The sequence below is a fragment of the Cottoperca gobio genome, chromosome 5 (assembly GCF_900634415.1).
Source record: "Cottoperca gobio chromosome 5, fCotGob3.1, whole genome shotgun sequence".
Classification (NCBI taxonomy): Eukaryota; Metazoa; Chordata; class Actinopteri; order Perciformes; family Bovichtidae; genus Cottoperca; species Cottoperca gobio.
In genome coordinates, this window is record NC_041359.1 from 11524661 (window position 1) to 11542728 (window position 18068).

General features: G+C 40.6%; 1 protein-coding gene across 4 annotated transcripts in view; it reads right to left on the bottom strand.

Moving 5' to 3' along the window:
* The window catches only part of LOC115008492 (arf-GAP with coiled-coil, ANK repeat and PH domain-containing protein 3-like), a 62482-nt gene that overhangs the window by 8238 nt on the left and 36176 nt on the right, over positions 1-18068 (bottom strand). For 2 of the 4 annotated variants that reach the window (XM_029432137.1, XM_029432138.1), the window contains exons 6-21: positions 17752-17810; positions 17168-17351; positions 16500-16544; positions 16259-16354; positions 15649-15723; positions 14568-14579; positions 4965-5077; positions 4342-4393; positions 4032-4132; positions 3028-3139; positions 2680-2903; positions 2190-2259; positions 1926-2020; positions 1540-1760; positions 1325-1417; positions 399-491 (exon numbers count right to left, since the gene is read on the bottom strand). In XM_029432137.1, the coding sequence (XP_029287997.1) occupies positions 399-491; positions 1325-1417; positions 1540-1760; positions 1926-2020; positions 2190-2259; positions 2680-2903; positions 3028-3139; positions 4032-4132; positions 4342-4393; positions 4965-5077; positions 14568-14579; positions 15649-15723; positions 16259-16354; positions 16500-16544; positions 17168-17351; positions 17752-17810 (1645 nt within the window). Of the gene's footprint in view, positions 1-398; positions 501-1324; positions 1418-1539; positions 1761-1925; positions 2021-2189; positions 2260-2679; positions 2904-3027; positions 3140-4031; positions 4133-4341; positions 4394-4964; positions 5078-14567; positions 14580-15648; positions 15724-16258; positions 16355-16499; positions 16545-17167; positions 17352-17751; positions 17811-18068 lie in introns of all 4 variants that reach the window. The other 2 variants (XM_029432136.1, XM_029432135.1) reach the window with 1 other exon arrangement.

Sequence of the window (18068 nt, forward strand, 5' to 3'; positions counted from 1 at the left end):
CACAATTCCTGTCAATACACAGTATATACAATATCAAAAATAATACAATTTCTTTGATTTATTGTAATGTTGGTGAGGTGAGAATCTGTGCACACTTTCCGAAAAGTCTCAGTGGACCAGAGAATATTTCAGGCTGTTTGAAAGGATCGGACATCACACCCATGTCTTCTTTAAGGCAACTTTCTTTTAGTTAGGACAGCAGTAGGTTTTGAGTTTTGACATTAAACTATACATGAAGTATAAAACATAATATAACATATACATTTAACAAAATATAATCACATCACTGCTACTTTGCAGTGATGGAAGGAATTGGGAACTTTTCCTCCAGTCGTAAATAGGTTGTACTGTAACTCTTATTGAAACTGGTATTCTCATTAACTGTACAACACACATACCTTCTTCTGTGACGCTGTCCACCACCGAGCCAAAAACCAGGATGTCTGTGCTGCCGTCAGTGCTTCCTCCCAGGCCGCTGTCACTGCTAAGACCTGCGGGGCCAAGCATTGCCAAGCCACGGACACGTTAATCATTACACAGCACATACTACTCATACACGTACACCACCATCACTGGTAAGGCTGCACAATAAACACAAGTTGCTCTGATGTCTTTGGAGGACAAATATGTCCATGTCATAAAACTGCCATAAAAGTATATATTAATATTATTTTACACTTTCACTGAGTTAAATCACATATCTACCAAATATTCATTCATTTTCAGAATTCTAACCTTTTAAATGCCAGGTAATTTATATAATGCCACTAATTCTTTAAAAAATAATATAAACATATAAATGCTAGAGTGTGCTTTTTTCACACTCTGAGATACTGTATGTCACTGATTAGCAACAGCATTGTCGTCAATGTAACACATAATACAGCAGCAATAGGAAAATAGCATGTATTTGCACCGTAGGGCAAACATGAGAAAATGGCTCAATCTGGTGAAAAATAGTAAAAACTCCAATTTTGAAAAGGCAGGGCTCTCGATTAAAAGCCTGATATAATAGAATAAAGGATTTTATAGTTTACGGCCCTGGGATCAATTGTGGTTCTAATGGGTTTCAATGGGGACATTTCTATCCTTAAGGGTCTGAGTGTCTTGTGACTTATTAGAGGAGCTGAGGTTGAACTTCCAAAAGAAAAAAAAGAAAACTCACATCCATGCCAAAATCTATCCCATTAACAGAGCCAACATTTCTCAGTTTGTGAATTCTCTTGACACAGTAAGAACCTCTTACCTGCATCTTAATAAAATAATCTACAACAACCTTGCAAGTGCATTGTTCCTGTTTGCACTGACTGTGTAGTGGACTTACTGCGAGGACCAGATCCAGTGTCAAAGTAAGAAAATAGTGAATCCAGCTCATCCGGACAGAACAGGGAGTCCCGGCGAAACTTTGCTGCAGCTGCTGCCAAACGACAAAACATCACAACAAGGTTTCAGCCTGGGCTTCAGAGTGTATTCATAGACTCTATATATACAAACATCTTGCAGCTCTTGATTTCAGAGAAGTTAATTCTCTGCACTGACCTGCTGATAGGTTTGCAGGTGAAGCGTTGCCCGGCTCGTAGCGATGGTATTTCCTGCGGGCCTTGTTGGGGGCCCGAACAGAGCTGTTGTGTCGCCGGCACTTCTTCACTGTCCAGGGCCGGGACTTCCTTTCACCCTCCACCAAAGCCTCGCTCCCACTCATTTTCTTCAGGAAGCGTTTCTCCACATACTTAGACTTGATCCAGGCCTCTTTCTCCTGCCTGTAAGATAGATGATCAAAAACTGACAATTTAAAATAATGGTAAACATGACATGTACAGACGATTGGGTGTAGCCTGGATTAAGTCATTTCAATGACCAAAAGCATCTAAACATGTAGAATTGCTTTCCCTTGCCAAATGCTTCTCTTGGAGTAAAAGACTGACCTTGAACTGGACGGTCCAGGCTTTTTTGCTCCCATCTCCTCGCAGGCTCCCTCATAAATATGGTTGATCACAGTGTTCCCCAATTCACACATGAGCTAAACATGAGAAAATAAGGAATGAGGACAAAGATGGAAGACAGAGACAGAAAACACAGAGCAGTTCAAGTTGTTTTGCATTAAAGGAAAAATAAATGGAACACTGGTGGAGGGGAAAAGCCCAACACAGAGAGGAGAAGCTGTAGGCAAATGATTCGGGGAGACGCACCTTGAGTAATTCTGGCTCCCATGAGTCTAACGTCAGTGAACGCACTTTAGAGCAATGGACGCCTAAACTCCTGAAAGAAACAAGTAGAAAAAGAGATTACATAAAGAGTGTGAAGTCTAAAAAGAGTTTATATCTAACATATTTTAGCATATTTTTTATTCTTGCCCTCTTTTATCACAACTGCCTGAGGTACAAATTTTTTCTGTGTCTCTACTGAAAGTCTCAAGAGCTGAGTTAAAAAAAAGCCTTCATCACTTTAACATTAACATGGTGACTTTAAGTTTTATGAGTTTCACATATATATATAAACATATACTTATAAACAGGACACATATCACTCGGGGAGCCCATGACAAATATTGGAAAGAAGTTTTGAGCTGGCTAATTTCCTGCAACATCTTACTATAGATCGTTATTTCACACTGACAAAAAATCAGTTCTGTTCTTTCCGTATCTAAACAAACCCTCTCGTATTGTTAAGTGCAGTTACCTGTGGATCCCCGAGCACTCAATGCAGAGCAGCACTCCCAGGTTGATGGAGGCCCAGCATGGAGCCGTTTGGCCGCAGTCACAGCACAGCTCGTTGCCCGGCAGGCTCTGTACCCTCTGGAGGAGGCTTTCCCCGCCTCCCCGAACTCCCCTATCAGCCCTCTCTCTGGGCTCGCTGGCAGAGTCGATGCTGCTGGTGGAGGGAGAGGCTGTCCGGTCCAAACGCTGCAGAGACAGGTGGACAGGTCAGAGACTGCGATTCTGAAGCTACCCAGGGACAAGTTTGCAATGAAAAGAAACGGCTTGTATGCAATGATGTGACTGTTGCTGTAGACGTCTGTGTTCGTACCTCAATGTAATAATTGTCAGCAATGTCTTTGTAAGCAGAGGCAATGCTCGCCTGGACTGCTTGGATCCAAGCCTGCCGCAGCTTCTCAGACTCAGCCTGCAGCATACAGCTCCTACAGGTTTGTAGAGGCCAGTTATATAACACATCCCCACAACTGTCTAATGCTATAAAGTTATTTGGCTGTAATTTCCAAATAATATAGTCAATATTGTAAGAACTTATTAGCGCGGAGAAGAACTGAAAGTAACGCTTAGGGCCATTGTAGATTAAATAAATATATACGGAGCCGGGGGACATATTCTCACAATTTCCAAGATTAAAAGTCGTAGATTTACGAGACAGAAACTTGAATATTCTCGGGGATTAGTAGAAGTAGTACATTTAGACAAAACTCAAAAATGTACGAGAAAAAACTCATACTAGATATATGAGACATATGAGATTATAAAGTCACAAATTTACGGAGGAAAACTCTTTTTGTCAAGGAACCACATCACTTCAAAGTGGGATCAACTTTATCACACCACTGCTTGCCGTGTATTACGCCTGCAGTGGATGACCTAATTAAATTACACTTTGCAATCGGATTCAGCAATAAGGACATATTCGTGATTTAAGTATCCGGACTTTGAGACATTGCTGTGAAATGGGCCTATTCAGAAGAAAGCTACATACTGATTTGAATGAGGTGATAGATTTTGAACATCTAACATTGCAGAGTGTAGTGATGTTCACGATCTTTCCGGGGTTTTTTTTAATTCATAAATTGACCTGAGTTTCAATCTCTCAATATTAGCCCCCTCCTCTGGCTCCGTATCTTAATAGTTTTTTGTTTCCCCTGTAGAAAAGACAACATAGAAAGGTTTTTTAGATAAGTTTAGTTTGAATTAAACTTTATCCAGTCGGGACAAAAACACACACACAGGTGAAACTCACACGCACACGCACACGCACACGCACACACACACACACACACACACACACACACACACACACTCACTCACTTAGTGGGTGAAACCACCTCGAAGCAGAACCTCCTCTCATTGTCCTCACACGGCTTGACAGAGCATAACCTCAGGTCCTCCACCACCACCGTCAAAGAGTCCTGTCATCGTCAGAGAGAAGTGTCACAACAACTCTACCAGATTTAACCTTCAAGCGACAGATACAGGTTAGCCCCACCCTTCTCCGCTGATGCAACATGCAACAATTATTAATTAAACCAACATCTAAAAACTGTCAAATATTTCTTAGTAATAATTAAATGGGATGAAAAAAAAAAGGTTTACTTAAAATGTACAAATCCAAATGTACCTTGAGTTTCTTTTGGTAGACCAACTGGCTGTTTTGTATAGAAAACCACCGCCTTGAGGAGGGGAGAAGGAATTGGGTTAGACAGTTTATCTTACAGAGACAGGATCAATCACATGTCTGCATGCTGAAATTGGTCCTGCAAAGGAAAAACACTGTTCATTACAATCATGATTAATAAATCTATAAATGAGTATTGACAGACTGTTACAAGGCAAAGGCCAATGGAGGACATTCTTCTTTTCTTATCCAAATAACTTTTTTAAGTTAAAGGTTATCCAACACAAAACATCAGGGAGGGAGCTCGTAGACAGCCCAAAGTTTAAAAAGTCAGATTCTCTGTGATATTGGGGTATGTTACAGACATAGACAGTTATATTAATAATCTGATAATTGTTATAGGGAAAATAAAAACTAATGATGCAAATGTAAAAAAAGAAAAAGAAGAAGTAAATCAAGGCCCTTGTCATTTGGTGAAATTATTCAAATGCTTTTTCAAAAAAATAGACCAGACCTTTTCCTTACACGTTTTGCATGTGTACTGGTTATCTCATTATTGTCTTTTGAATTGTAAGTTGACTCCCTCTCTGTTATGCTCTTCTTCTTCGTCTTCACTTTTCTTTTACCTGTTCCAGGTCTTGAACGCGTTGCTGGCCCTCTTGAAGAGGTAGCCCTCCATGACCACACCATTGGGTGCATCCACGTTGAATTCCAACTTGGGGTCATCATAAGAAAAGTCCTTTAGGAAGAACAGAAGATCATGTTAGGTTCTGCCTTCCTCTATTCTGCATGATTACATTTTAAGAAGATATGTAAAAATCGAGAAAATGCCCTTAGACCTCAGAGGGTTAAAAGAGTTCCCAATGAACTGCTTAAAACCAGCGCACTGTAAAAGATAAAGTTTCCATGACTTAGTTGACCATGCTCTGCAAAAGCAGGACTAGTGTCATCAGCAAAAACAAGCGTCCTTTCAACTCTATGAACTATAATGTACAACTATATATGGCTGTAATCATTCCTCCTGTCCACACTGGCCGCAAAGAGTTTCCTTTCCAAAAGCAATTCAAGTATGATGGGGGTCAAGATCCACAGTCCTAGTTCTTTGTAAAAATGCTTGGTAAAGTTCAGCTGAAGCTAATACATGACTGAACGGGCTGCATAAATATTAGGTGAGGTGAGACTGTGGTGTAAAAGTCCACCTAATCATAACGAGAGGAAACAGAGATAGCCTCTTATCAGCACCACATACAGTAGCCGTGCTGTCACGCTGCTACTGTGGTTCAATTATGGTACGTATAGGTTTTCTTTCTAAACATGTCTGTGTTCCCCTACAGAAATAAAAGTCTTCTATCCTTTCCACCCTCTGTTCATTAGTTTACCCTTTCAAAAATTATGATGCCACCTGCTCAGCGAGCTGAAAAACACAAGGACACAGATATAAATGAGAGCGGAGGCTGAGGTTAGGTTTCACTATTGTTAAGGAGGCCTTTGGTTTTGGGGCAAGGTGATAATGGACATATGGCAAGCTGTGCGCACGCACACACACACACACACACACACACACACACACACACACACACACACACACACACACACACACACACACACACACACACACACACACTCTGTCTAAAAAAAAACACCCCTCCCTGATGGTATAATTGCACACTGGTGTTGCTTTGTACTTTCTGAGATTTTTGACTTTTTCAGTGATAATCCCAGATGCCACAACAATCACAAATAGCATTTTTTCATTCAATATTCCTGGAAATGTCTGCTGTAGATGAAAGTGAACAGCTCATACAGAGAGTGATGACATGTGACATTGGTATATAACCAGAATGAAACAGCGATATTTATGTATTTGAAGCAACATCTTGTATAATTATTTTGAGGAATGAAAGACAAAATGACAAAAAGAGAAGATTTTGTCTTTTTCAAATACCATCTAGAGACTGGTTGAAAAGCAATAATAACAGAAGCATTCGTGAAAACTAAAAATCTAAGAAAACAAAATAAATTAAGTTCCTCACCAGTGTATAGTCCAGCCTGCCAAATATCTTCATTTTAAACACACTGACATCCAACAGCATCTCAAACTCAAAGATGTGTATCAGAGAGAAAAGAGCATCTCTATAACATGCCGCAGGTTATGAAGTTGGAGTAGCGGACGAACCGGGACAAACACACGCGCATCCCACGCGAGTCCAGATAAGAGACTGCCTGCCAACAGCAGCGCGCTCGTGCCGTTCCTTCACTGGACGCCACCTGCCGACTGTCCCGGCCGCGTGAATGTGGCGCGAGCGCATCATTATCATACAGCTGTCACAGAGTCCTCGTGCCCCGCTGACCCCGTCGCGGCTGCCGGAGATCAAACATTTAATGTTTACGTACCGAGCCCCACACCGCGATTTAAGGCTCCCCTCTAGCCATCCTGAGGCCCAGGGTTTCATCCCCAGTTTTGTAGGAGTCAGCTTTCCATCTGCCTGCGGCTCTGACACACTATTCCTGCTTAATCAAGCTGACATTATTGCTCCCCAAACACCAGCCCGGAGCCCCCTCTTCCCACCTTAAATCAGCCAGCACCATGGAGGATTGCGACACCACAAGTGTCGGACAACAGGAGGCTGCAAAACCAAACCAGGGGCCCACACAATGTATTTATATCTCAAAATGTATCATTCTTCTATGTTCAAATACATGTGAGACTGTGTCAAATATGTTATTTCAATTATATTGTATTTTTTAGATGCTATATGTTGGCTTATTGTAAGGTGTGTTTTTCCACTGGGTGAACAACAGTGGCGTAGCTAGGCCTATTTTAGGTGGGCTTCAGCTAAAAAAGTTTTAAAGCCCACCCAAATGAAAATTTGTCTTATGCTCCTTCTTGTGTGGAAAGGAACTTTACAATGTAATCTACCGGGCACTAAGACCCTGGGGGAGGGGAGCGATGGCTCAGAGTAAATCAAGGGCGCTAGGACCCTGGGGAAAAGGGTGCAGCCATAGACTGTAGGGTGTAGCACAGCTTTGATATCATGATAGATATCTGTAACTTCTGACAAGTCATGCTGGAGACGAGAGGTTGACATTTTGGAAGATGCACTGTGTGAAATTGTACTAAGTTATTAATATGTATTAGCTCCTTAACTTTGAATAACTCTAGGAAAGGGAAAAGTGTAGTAACATTAGGTCTTCTATGTTTGTTGGTGTACTGTCAGTAGCCAATAGAAACTGGCTAGCTACAGAACAGCTAACGTTTGTTCACTATGGAAAACAGTTGTAAGCAGGAAAGGGTGAATAGCTATTCTAACTATCATAATCTGCCAATGTTCATTGATCAGATGGATATAAGAAGAGTCCTGAGGAAAGGTGCAGCTCTGCCACAGGGAAGCAGCAGCAAAGAACAAGTGATTGTGGAGCCAACAGTGTGATGGTTAGTTCAGGTCGAGGAGTAAATGAGGATTAAATTCCTGTAATAGGCCACAGTACTTTAAATAAATCATTAATGAAAACACACAGCCCGAAGTTCCAGAGAATAATGCATTTGTTTAACACACGACAGTGAACTCACTTACACCAGACATGTCACCAGTTTGTATTTTGAACATGACGTTTGGATGTCATGAAATTTACTTTAGTGTCTCGATCAGTTAATAAATCAAATAAAGGGTCATGCAGAAGGAGAGGCAGATATATGTTTCATATTAGTGTTGAGAGTTGTGCCCCCTCCCCTTACCAAGACCACAAAGTTCTATTAGATCTAGCATCTTAATGTTGCTCTCAAAGTGCACCAGATGCATACAATTCACTTTAAAATGTTTTTAAAAATCTGCCCGGGGGAGCATGCCCCTGGACCCCCCTAGAGGATGTGAAGTCCACCCTACTCCTAAGACATGTCAACATGACTATGGCCAGGTAACATGGACCTGGTTAACACGACTAAACACAAAAGCACAAAACACTATGGGTGTGTAGTGGCTTTGCTCAGTGCAAAACTCCCAGACTTACTTCTCCATCATCATGTCATCTGAGTTCCTTTAATGGTGATTGTACTACCATGCAGGTGCACACAGCTCCACCTCACCTCTGGGCTAAGCCCACTCAAACTTGAAAACCTAGCTACGCCCCTGGTGAACAACACATCAGAGACACCCTCAATAATTCAGTCCAACACAACCCTGGCACAATACAGCTGCATAACAGGTTTAACAAAAGTGAAGTGACATTATAACACTGCTGTGTCTGGGATACAGTTGTGGGACCAGTTGCTGTGCTTTTACTTATTAATCTAGAATTTTCTAATTTACTCATTTGACAGCAGACAGGAAATGAAGGGAGCGGAGAAGGAGTAAATGTAAATGTAAATAATCCATCTATATCCTTTTTCCATTTGTTCAAAAACGCCCTGTCTTCTTACTATATGATTAGTTGTACACTAAATGCTTACTTACTTACTATCTTATCTACAGTATATCTCAAAAGTGAGTACACCCTTTAGATTTTTGCAAATATTCTGTTATATCCTTTCAGGGGATAACATTATCCTACTGAAACTTTCATATAACTTAAAGTAGTCAGTGTGCTGCTTGAATAACAGTATAGATTTATTGTCCTTTGAAAATTACTCAGTACACAGCTGTTAATGTCTAAACAGCTGGCAACAAAAGTGAGTACACCCCATAGTGAACATGTCTAAATTGTGCCCAAAGTGTCAATATTTTGTGTGACCACCATTGTTATCTAGCACTGCTTTAACCCTCCTGGGCATGGAATTCACCAGAGCTGCACAGGTTGCTTCTGGAATCTTCTTCCACTCCTCCACGACGACATCACGGAGCGCACGGATGTTGGACACCTTGCACTCCTCCACCTTCCTCTTGAGGATGCCCCACATGTGCTCAATTGGGTTTAGGTCTGGAGACATACTTGGCCAGTCCATCACCTTAACCTTCAGCTTCTTCAGCAAGGCCGTTGTCATCTTGGAGGTGTGTTTAGGGTCATTATCATGTTGGAAAACTGCCCTACGGCCCAGTTTCCGAAGAGAGGGGATCATGCTCTGCTGCAGGATGTCACAGTATATATTGGAATTCATGTGTCCCTCAATGAAATGCAGCTCCCCAGTGCCGGCAGCACTCATGCAGCCCCAGACCATGATGCTGCCACCACCATGCTTGACTGTAGGCAAAACACATTTGTCTTGGTACTCCTCACCAGGGTGCCGCCACACACGCCGGACACCATCTGACCCAAACAGGTTTATTTTGGTCTCATCAGACCACAGGACATGGTTCCAGTAACTCATGTTCTTGGATTCATTGTCTTCAGCAAACTGTTTGCGGGCTTTCTTATGCATCGGTTTCAGAAGGGGCTTCTGTCTGGGGCGACGGCCATACAAACCGATTTGATGCAGTGTGCGGCGTATGGTCTGGGCACTGACAGGCTGACATCCCACTTCTGCAACCTCTGCAGCAATGCTGGAAGCACTCGCACGTCTATTTTTGGAAACCAACCTCTGGATATGACGCTGAGCACGTGGACTCAACTTCTTTGGTCGACCCTGGCGAGGCCTGTTCCGAGTGGAACCTGTCCTGGAAAACCGCTGTATGATCTTAGCCACTGTGCTGCAACTCATTTTCATGGTGTTGGCAATCTTCTTATAGCCAAGGCCATCTTTGTGAAGCGCAATAATCCTTTTTTTCAGCCGCTCAGAGAGTTCCTTGCCATGAGGTGCCATGTTGTCCAGCATTCAGAGAGAATTGTGCCCAAAACACCAAATTTAACAGCCCTGCTTATCATTTACACCTGAATCCTTGTAACACTAACGAGTCACATGACACCAGGGCGGGAAAACAACATCATTGGGCACAATTAGGACATGTTCACTATGGGGTGTACTCACTTTTGTTGCCAGCTGTTTAGACATTAACAGCTGTGTACTGAGTAATTTTCAAAGAACAATAAATCTATACTGTTATTCAAGCAGCACACTGACTACTTTAAGTTATATCAAAGTTTCAGTAGGATAATGTTATCCCCTGAAAGGATATAACAGAATATTTGCAAAAATCTAAAGGGTGTACTCACTTTTGAGATATACTGTATATATAGATATTATAGATAATTTGAACAGACACAAAGTGATGAAATGTGATCTGCATTATAATGTATATACTCATTTGGTTTGTAAAATGTTTACTCTCCCACTCACTATGTTTTTGTTTCTCTCTCTGTTTACCTCTCTGACTAAAAAAGTTGTACAGCCAAGTGCTTTAACAATGGAGGAGGAGAGAGCTGAGGCGACAATCCCCCTGGGAGCCACAATGAAGTTCTGCAGACATAAAAGACTGCTGTGAAAGAACGGAGAGAGGAGAAAGAGGAAGCATGTGAGGTATAAAGAAGAGGAGGGGGTAGTCAAGGCAAATCGCAGATTCACCACGAACAGTGAAAGTAAAGGCGAGGCGAAGAGCTACACAAAAAGCAGAGGAAGACAAGTGAAAGATTGTGAAAGAATTTCTGCATTTCTGGCAACATCGTTGTTTTGGCTTCATGTCCCTGAGAATTTCATAAATGTCACAGTGAATTTCCACTTTACTGTTGACAGAGTGTTTAGATGTCATGTTCCTCTTCATTTCTCTGTTATCCGTCCTCTTCCTCCTATTGAAAAATAACTTGGCTGAAGTGACATCAATTTAATGAAGCTATCTTATTCTCGACTGAGTTTGAGTGCTGCGGTTACTTAATGGTCTATTAATAAAGGATGTGTGCCATCTATAATTCATAAACTATGCTGTCCTGTGGCTTAGCTTCCTGCACCACAACATTTGCATATACGACGCAGAGTTTTAAAAAAAGAAAGAGAGAAAATCTGAAATGGATCATGGCAACTTGTTCTCCTGAATCGTTTGATGCTCCCTGCCTTTTTCTTTATTCAGGCTTTTAATGTAGGATGTTTTTTCACAGACGCCATCGCAAAGTAAGATGGTAGGAGACAGAAAAATATCTTTCTATCGGACTTTCTGATATTATCACTGATTGGCTTTGATAACTAAAGGCCCTGTCACACGTATCCGTATGACAGAAACGTATTCCGGCGCATATGAAAATTTGTCAGAGTCCAAATACGTCCAACTTTTCATCGGATCGGAAAAGTGAACGTATACAGATACGCATGTCTAACCTATTGATAGAGCATCACTTACTAATACAAAATGTATCAGACGAATGCCCAACGAATGCATAACGTATACAAAAATATGCCGTATACAAAATATCGGCAACACGGACGTACCCGAAAGTGTCCTTCATAAGATATGCGGACGTTACGTGACGTTAGACATACGTGAATACGGAATACGTACATGAATATTTACCTACGTAAATACAGTACGTGAATACTTACCTACGTGAATACCTACGTGACTACGTTAGAGGTACGTTAGATATAGGCTACGTCGGCTGACGGTGAATCCTACAGCCAATGTATTGATAACGAGTGGATACCCTATTCCTACCCTATGTTAAGATGATGCCTGACGACGGAGTAACATATAAACGTGTTTCTACAGTACAGCTAGCGTTCAGCATGTTAGCCGTTCTCCAGCATCAGCATGACGTGAAACAGATGGCACTTTTCCAGCTCCGTTGGCCAGACGCTCTGATACGTTTTAAAGAAGTAAGTGATACGCTATCAATATGTTTGACATACTTAGAATAATTTGTTATGTATTCGTTATGTATACGTCAGCTACAACACCGCTGTGGAAAAGTTGGACGTATTTGGACTCTGACATATTTTTAGCTAATTTCATACACGCCGGCATGTTTCTGTCATACGGAGCTGTGTGACAGGGCCTTAAGATTGTGCAACTGGTTTCCCATGACGCTCATGACTCTGTGAGGAAACACTTTTCTTTATAGGCCCAGTGTTCAGTCAGTGTAATTTGTAAGACAAAGACTCTGTATGACCTACATTTTAAACTACATTTTGTAACAACAACCATTTGTAAAATGCATGAAAAGATGGTGTGAAAGAAGCTACAGTGATTTTATAGGATATAGAGTGTTTGATTCATAAATTCAAAAAACACTGTAAAACAAAGCTCATTTAGGTCACAAACAAACTATTAATAAAACCTCCATGCAGTGGCTTCCTTCTGCTCATATCATTTCACAAATAATAAACTGAACTGAACAGGGACAACAAAGTTTAATTCTTTACATCAAGGACACGTATGTTATACTTCAGAAGTGACTACAGAGACACCCTCTCTCTTCTTCTTCGATAGTTTTATTATCTTTCATAGTTCCTGTCTGAATTTCTTTTTTTAATCTGTTTTCTCTCTTTATCTGTCCTCTTTTGTCTTTCATTCATCCAACACTACTGTGCATCGTAATGCCATCTGTTGACTTTGGCTGGAGCTGGCAGTGGGTTGAGGCTGGCATCATGCACAACATCAGAGAACAGAGCCAGCTGTGCTCAGATCATCTCACTGCTGCTTCTGTCGCCTTATTTCATTAGATTAAAATAATATTTATATTTGTATTGTTGACTGAAACAAGGATTTGACTGTCAGGATTTGACAACTCAAAATAAAATGCAATAATGAAGATATGTTGGGCATTATGATTAGTTTGAAATATATTTAAATATAGTATTATAAGAGCTACTTGGGGAGATTTAAAAGTCAAGACAGAAAGAAGAGGAGATCACAAGAACTTCTGCAATTTCAAATATGATTAAGAAAATCTATAATGGATTCAATTTCAAAAAAACAAAACAAGATAATAATGAAAAATATTGCTTGAACACATATACTAAACACCATAGCTAGGAAACTATTTTTAAGCTTCTACTTTGACAATTATATCATCTCAACCGGCTTGCTGACATGTTGACAAATCCACCTCGGGTTAAATTTATGGTTAAAATCAATTAGAACAGCACAAAATAGAAGAAGGATATTTTGGAAGAGCTGTGTTCTTCAAAGAGGGGCAGAAGAGAAGTATGAAGGAGAGGCTGAGAGGTCAAATCAAGAGAACAAAGACAACGTCACATGAGAGACAAAAACAAGCTGGCAGGAGTTTTACAAAGAATGTTCCCTAGATGAGTATTACAGTCAGTGTGGAGAAACGGATGGACACAAAGTCATGAAACATGCAAGTTTCAATGAGAAAAAAGAAAGTGGAAAGAACATCTAACCCCCGTGGATGAACAAGCTGATGCTGGCTCGCACACACGACGACCCGCGGACACACACACACACACTTTGTCAACCTGTCAAGTTTAGTGGATGCTTGCAGATACACAACGGCACTGAGCAGCATTACCAGACAATGTTTTGTCTGCAAATTCAGTCAGGCAATCTCTGATATACACAACCCTGCCTGCCACACACACACACACACGCACGTTTTACAAGGTGCAGGGATCACTATATACACACAGAAACACACACAGTCTGCACTACAGCTCCAAATAGCTTATTGATTCCTGCAACAAGAGACAGCATGTGGTGACCATAAAACTCCATATATCACTGTTACATCTGTTCTACCTTGCCACACACACCCACACACACACACACACACACACACATACACACACACACACACACACACGTCTACATTTTATGAAGTACTGTTTGAGTTAAGACCAGGAAATGGGCGTATTCACATGTGCACATGTGCAGCGTCAAGGGTAAAACATGTATCAAAATGTAACTTAGAAAACAATTGAAAAGGGTTTCAAATGTAAGACTGTGTGCTTTTTCTTTCTTACTTTCTGCAAGGTTAAAAAAAAAAACGTGACATTGTAATTCAATGTCAACATCTGAAAATCCAACATTACTGCCAATGCAGGCCAGTAAACAACACGGGCCAGAAGTCCTAAAACACTGCTCTCAGCAACTCTGGCGGTGAGTTTGAAATGAAAATTGAATAAGTAAGAGATTTATTTTTAAATTAAGCACCCCTACATTGAGCTGCTTCGTACTGTTTACTAACCGGTGACGACAAACATGACACACCAGAGGCAGAAAGGCATACTTGTCTACTGGCATTGGAAAAGGAGTCTACTGCCTATTTTTAGCAGGTTTTCTCGTGTTCTTCAAAACTCTGAAACTTGACACGATTGTCATATTTGAATGTTCTGCAGTGCTGCAGTACGGGGCATGAAATGTGCAGGTTGTGGAATTGAAGGATTCAGATAGAGGTGAAAAACATAAACTCACCTGCATCAGAGTCTGGAGGAAGGACATGGTCACCAGGTGAGGAGAGAGAAAGAGAGACAGAAGTGTTAATACAAGACGCTAACTGAACTTCACTACATGAATCCAAACATGTTTTTATGAGACATCAGGTCCAGGAGTTCAGAAGGTCTTGCTACATAAATAGTAAATAGCTTGCTGGTTTAGAGTGATCCTGAAGAACACGAGGCCTCCACAAAATACTTTTTTTTATCTCATTAAAGAATCCCTGACTTTTTAGCTAGAGCAGCTTACCGACATGAAGCGTGTTCACCTTGTTCTTTAAGTACAGAATAATAAAAAGTACAAGTCATGTAGCATGAATCAGTGCAAGCTGTTCAGATTGAAAAGGAAGTGTTGCTGAAAGGCCATTAGGTCGGACACAGAGCTGTGAGCTGTGTCTGGCAGGATGCCTCCACTTGGCAACTAAATCGCTCAGAGGGAAGGCGGGCAGAAAACAGCCATGTTTTTGGCATCTCTTGAGGCAACAGATGGAAGAATGTTGTGCATCTGTGCATGAGTGTGAACGTTGAGAGGGGTGAGGGAATGAAATAATTATTGTTATTCAACTGAGTGAACCCACAAAATAAAAACATAAAACTTGCTTTTTCTACATTAAACTCTTCATTTGAGCATGAAGAAAACAACTACGTTCAACACTCGTAACCTTGTTCTTATTATTTTTGCGTATTTATGACTTGTGAGGGGAAAGAAATCTTGTTCAGCGACTTCTTAGGAAACTTATCTAATTTTCCCCTGACACACAAATACAAATACACAAATACACCACCATGGCACTTACTCTTAGCATTTCAAACTCCAAGTTGTGTGATAACAAAAAATACTTAATAAGCAAATAATGAAAAATCTGCTTATGATAAAAAACAGATTTCCAGTGGCTATATAAATAAAGAATATTGTGTAAGCATCAATCAAGACCACAGTCTTGAAGGGCTCTACATTAACCATTAAACATTCCTGTGTGAACGTTTCACAAACTGTTTGTTCCTATTTGTAATGTGTTCATCAAAAGGGCAAGAAGTTAAGAGTTGTGTTGTTGTCTCACTCTCTGCTGGATGAGGGCGTGTTTGTGCTCCAGCTCCCTCTTCTCCATGGCCGAGTCGATGACCAGCTGATCCAGCTGCACAGAGGACACGACAGCAGATGCAATGAGACAGGTAAACCAAAGCGTGATCGGAATAAAAGAAACGCAAAGACAGAAAACTATGCACACAGAAATATAACATTGATATCTTGCTCGTGGTATTTCAAGTGTGATTCATTTGCCAAAAAAGAGACAAAATGCACAATAAGAAAAGATGAATTTGACTGATAGCATTATTTAAATTTTTCCCTACATTTTCTATAGATATCATGATAATTAATACTCTTATAGTGAATTATGTCGGACACGATAATCGTGTAGTGAAAATCTGATATTGTGAGAGCCCGAACTTCAATATAAAGACATTTTATCGCATTAAATGCAACAAAAACCTCTAATACTCTGCGACCACAGACAAGACTCTTAATAGACAATGAAAACCAGTCTGCACTGATTATTCCAAAAGAAATGTTCATAAGGGGGTGCTGAGCAAATACAGTTACAAAAGTAGTGGTACAGTGCACGTGTATTTCCATTCTGTGCGTGATTCAGATCATTAGTTTTGTTTTACCTGTGCAGCCAACTTTTTCATATAGGGGTCAATCTCGTCCAAGATGTTAAAGCCTTGCTGGAACAGAGTGTACTGGGCGCGCATGAAGGACAGCATCTGCAGGAGACACACGGAGACAATGATGGGTGTAATACAACTGTGTTGCTAACCTTTCTCACACTGCAGAGACTACACATGTACACATATACAATAATGTTCAGATGTCAATTTGAAATCAGAGGATATGTATAGCGCTACTCACTGCGTCCAGGATTTCAAACTTCTTCTTGGCCTGAAGCACATTAATCTGAAACAAAGAGGAAAAGCAAAATGTAGACTTTATGCTGCCTGTTTGAGATCAAATTTGATTTAGTCCCTTTTTAAAACCACCAAGTGTTGCCTTTTTTGAATTTCAGGAGTGTAGCACCCAATAACGTAATAATTTCCTGGCTTTATGTAATTTTCCTGGATTTATGTCATTTAATTTAATGCAGAGATGCATTAAATTACAAGTCTAGAGTTGCCGAACATGAAATTACTGTCAAATATTCAGTAGGCTAACACTAACAGTATTATACATTTTGTATACTTGCACACAGACAAAAAGCTATACTTTTTTTATATATTATTATCTATCAAAATATTACAATATTACATGTACAATATATATGGGTCATTTCTTTCAAAATCACCCACCTGAAAGGTATTACAGTATTGGTAAGAAATGCTATTACAACATCAATCAGGACATTTTATTACAATTTCATGAAAGTACATTACTGGGTGACAAGGCTCACCAGCCGTTGAGTGTCAGCGCCACCTACTGGACAGCACTGGTAATATAATCTGGAGGTTATGTGTGTGTGTGTGTGTGTGTGTGTGTGTGTGTGTGTGTGTGTGTGTGTGTGTGTGTGTGTGTGTGTGTTTCACCTGTAGTACGTAGTCTAGTGCCAGGTGCCTGAAGGCTTTGCGGCTGAGGATGAGGGCCTGTGCTGCCTCTTCAGCCTCGTGCACCTTGTTCCTGGGCGCCTGGGCGTTCTTCACCTGGGCCAGCTCCATGTCCTCGCGCACTCGGTCAAACTGCTTCTTGGTGTCCTTGAATTTACGCACATCCCTGAAGGAGGCGCAGTGAAATAGACACAAAGAGTTTAATTTAATGTGTACATTTTGTGTCTTTTGTTTTGTTAGTTATGTCTTTTCTTATGCTTAAGTATTTCTTCAGCATTCTATGCATGTGTTTCTCTCAAAATGTTTTTTATACTTGACACTTTATATTGAAACTGAAAAGTAACTGTCTTGACATTTTTGTGTTGCAAATTCAATCAACAAAGTTTGGGGAAATAATTATTTCTATGTCTATGGCAAATCACAAAAGCATGTCTTTAATTCTTGTTATTACTGGGGGGGATCAAAACTTCCATAAGGTGTCCATTTTCATCACAAAACCAGTCTTTACACATTATGTATAAACTTGAACATGCAAGCTACTTAATTAGTTTTGATGAGATACTCACTCTTTAATGAAGGTGTGCAGCTGCTGCTTGATGGACCTCTGAGCCTGGTCAAACAGTATCTGTGCATTGAGAAGGTAACATAGGTGTGAAACATGAGCGTTTAATATTATAATATGAGATACAGTGCACTGCAATAGAAGATTTGGCTGTTAAGTGTGATGATTGGATCAAGTCTGCAAACATGAAGTTGCTGCATCTCGCCACTAGATGGCAACATGAACCCTTCCACATTATAGCTGTAGCAGATTGTGCCACAGGCAGGGGAGGGGAAAGGAAAGAGAGAGAGGACTACACACATGTGCACTCACTCAGCTGCT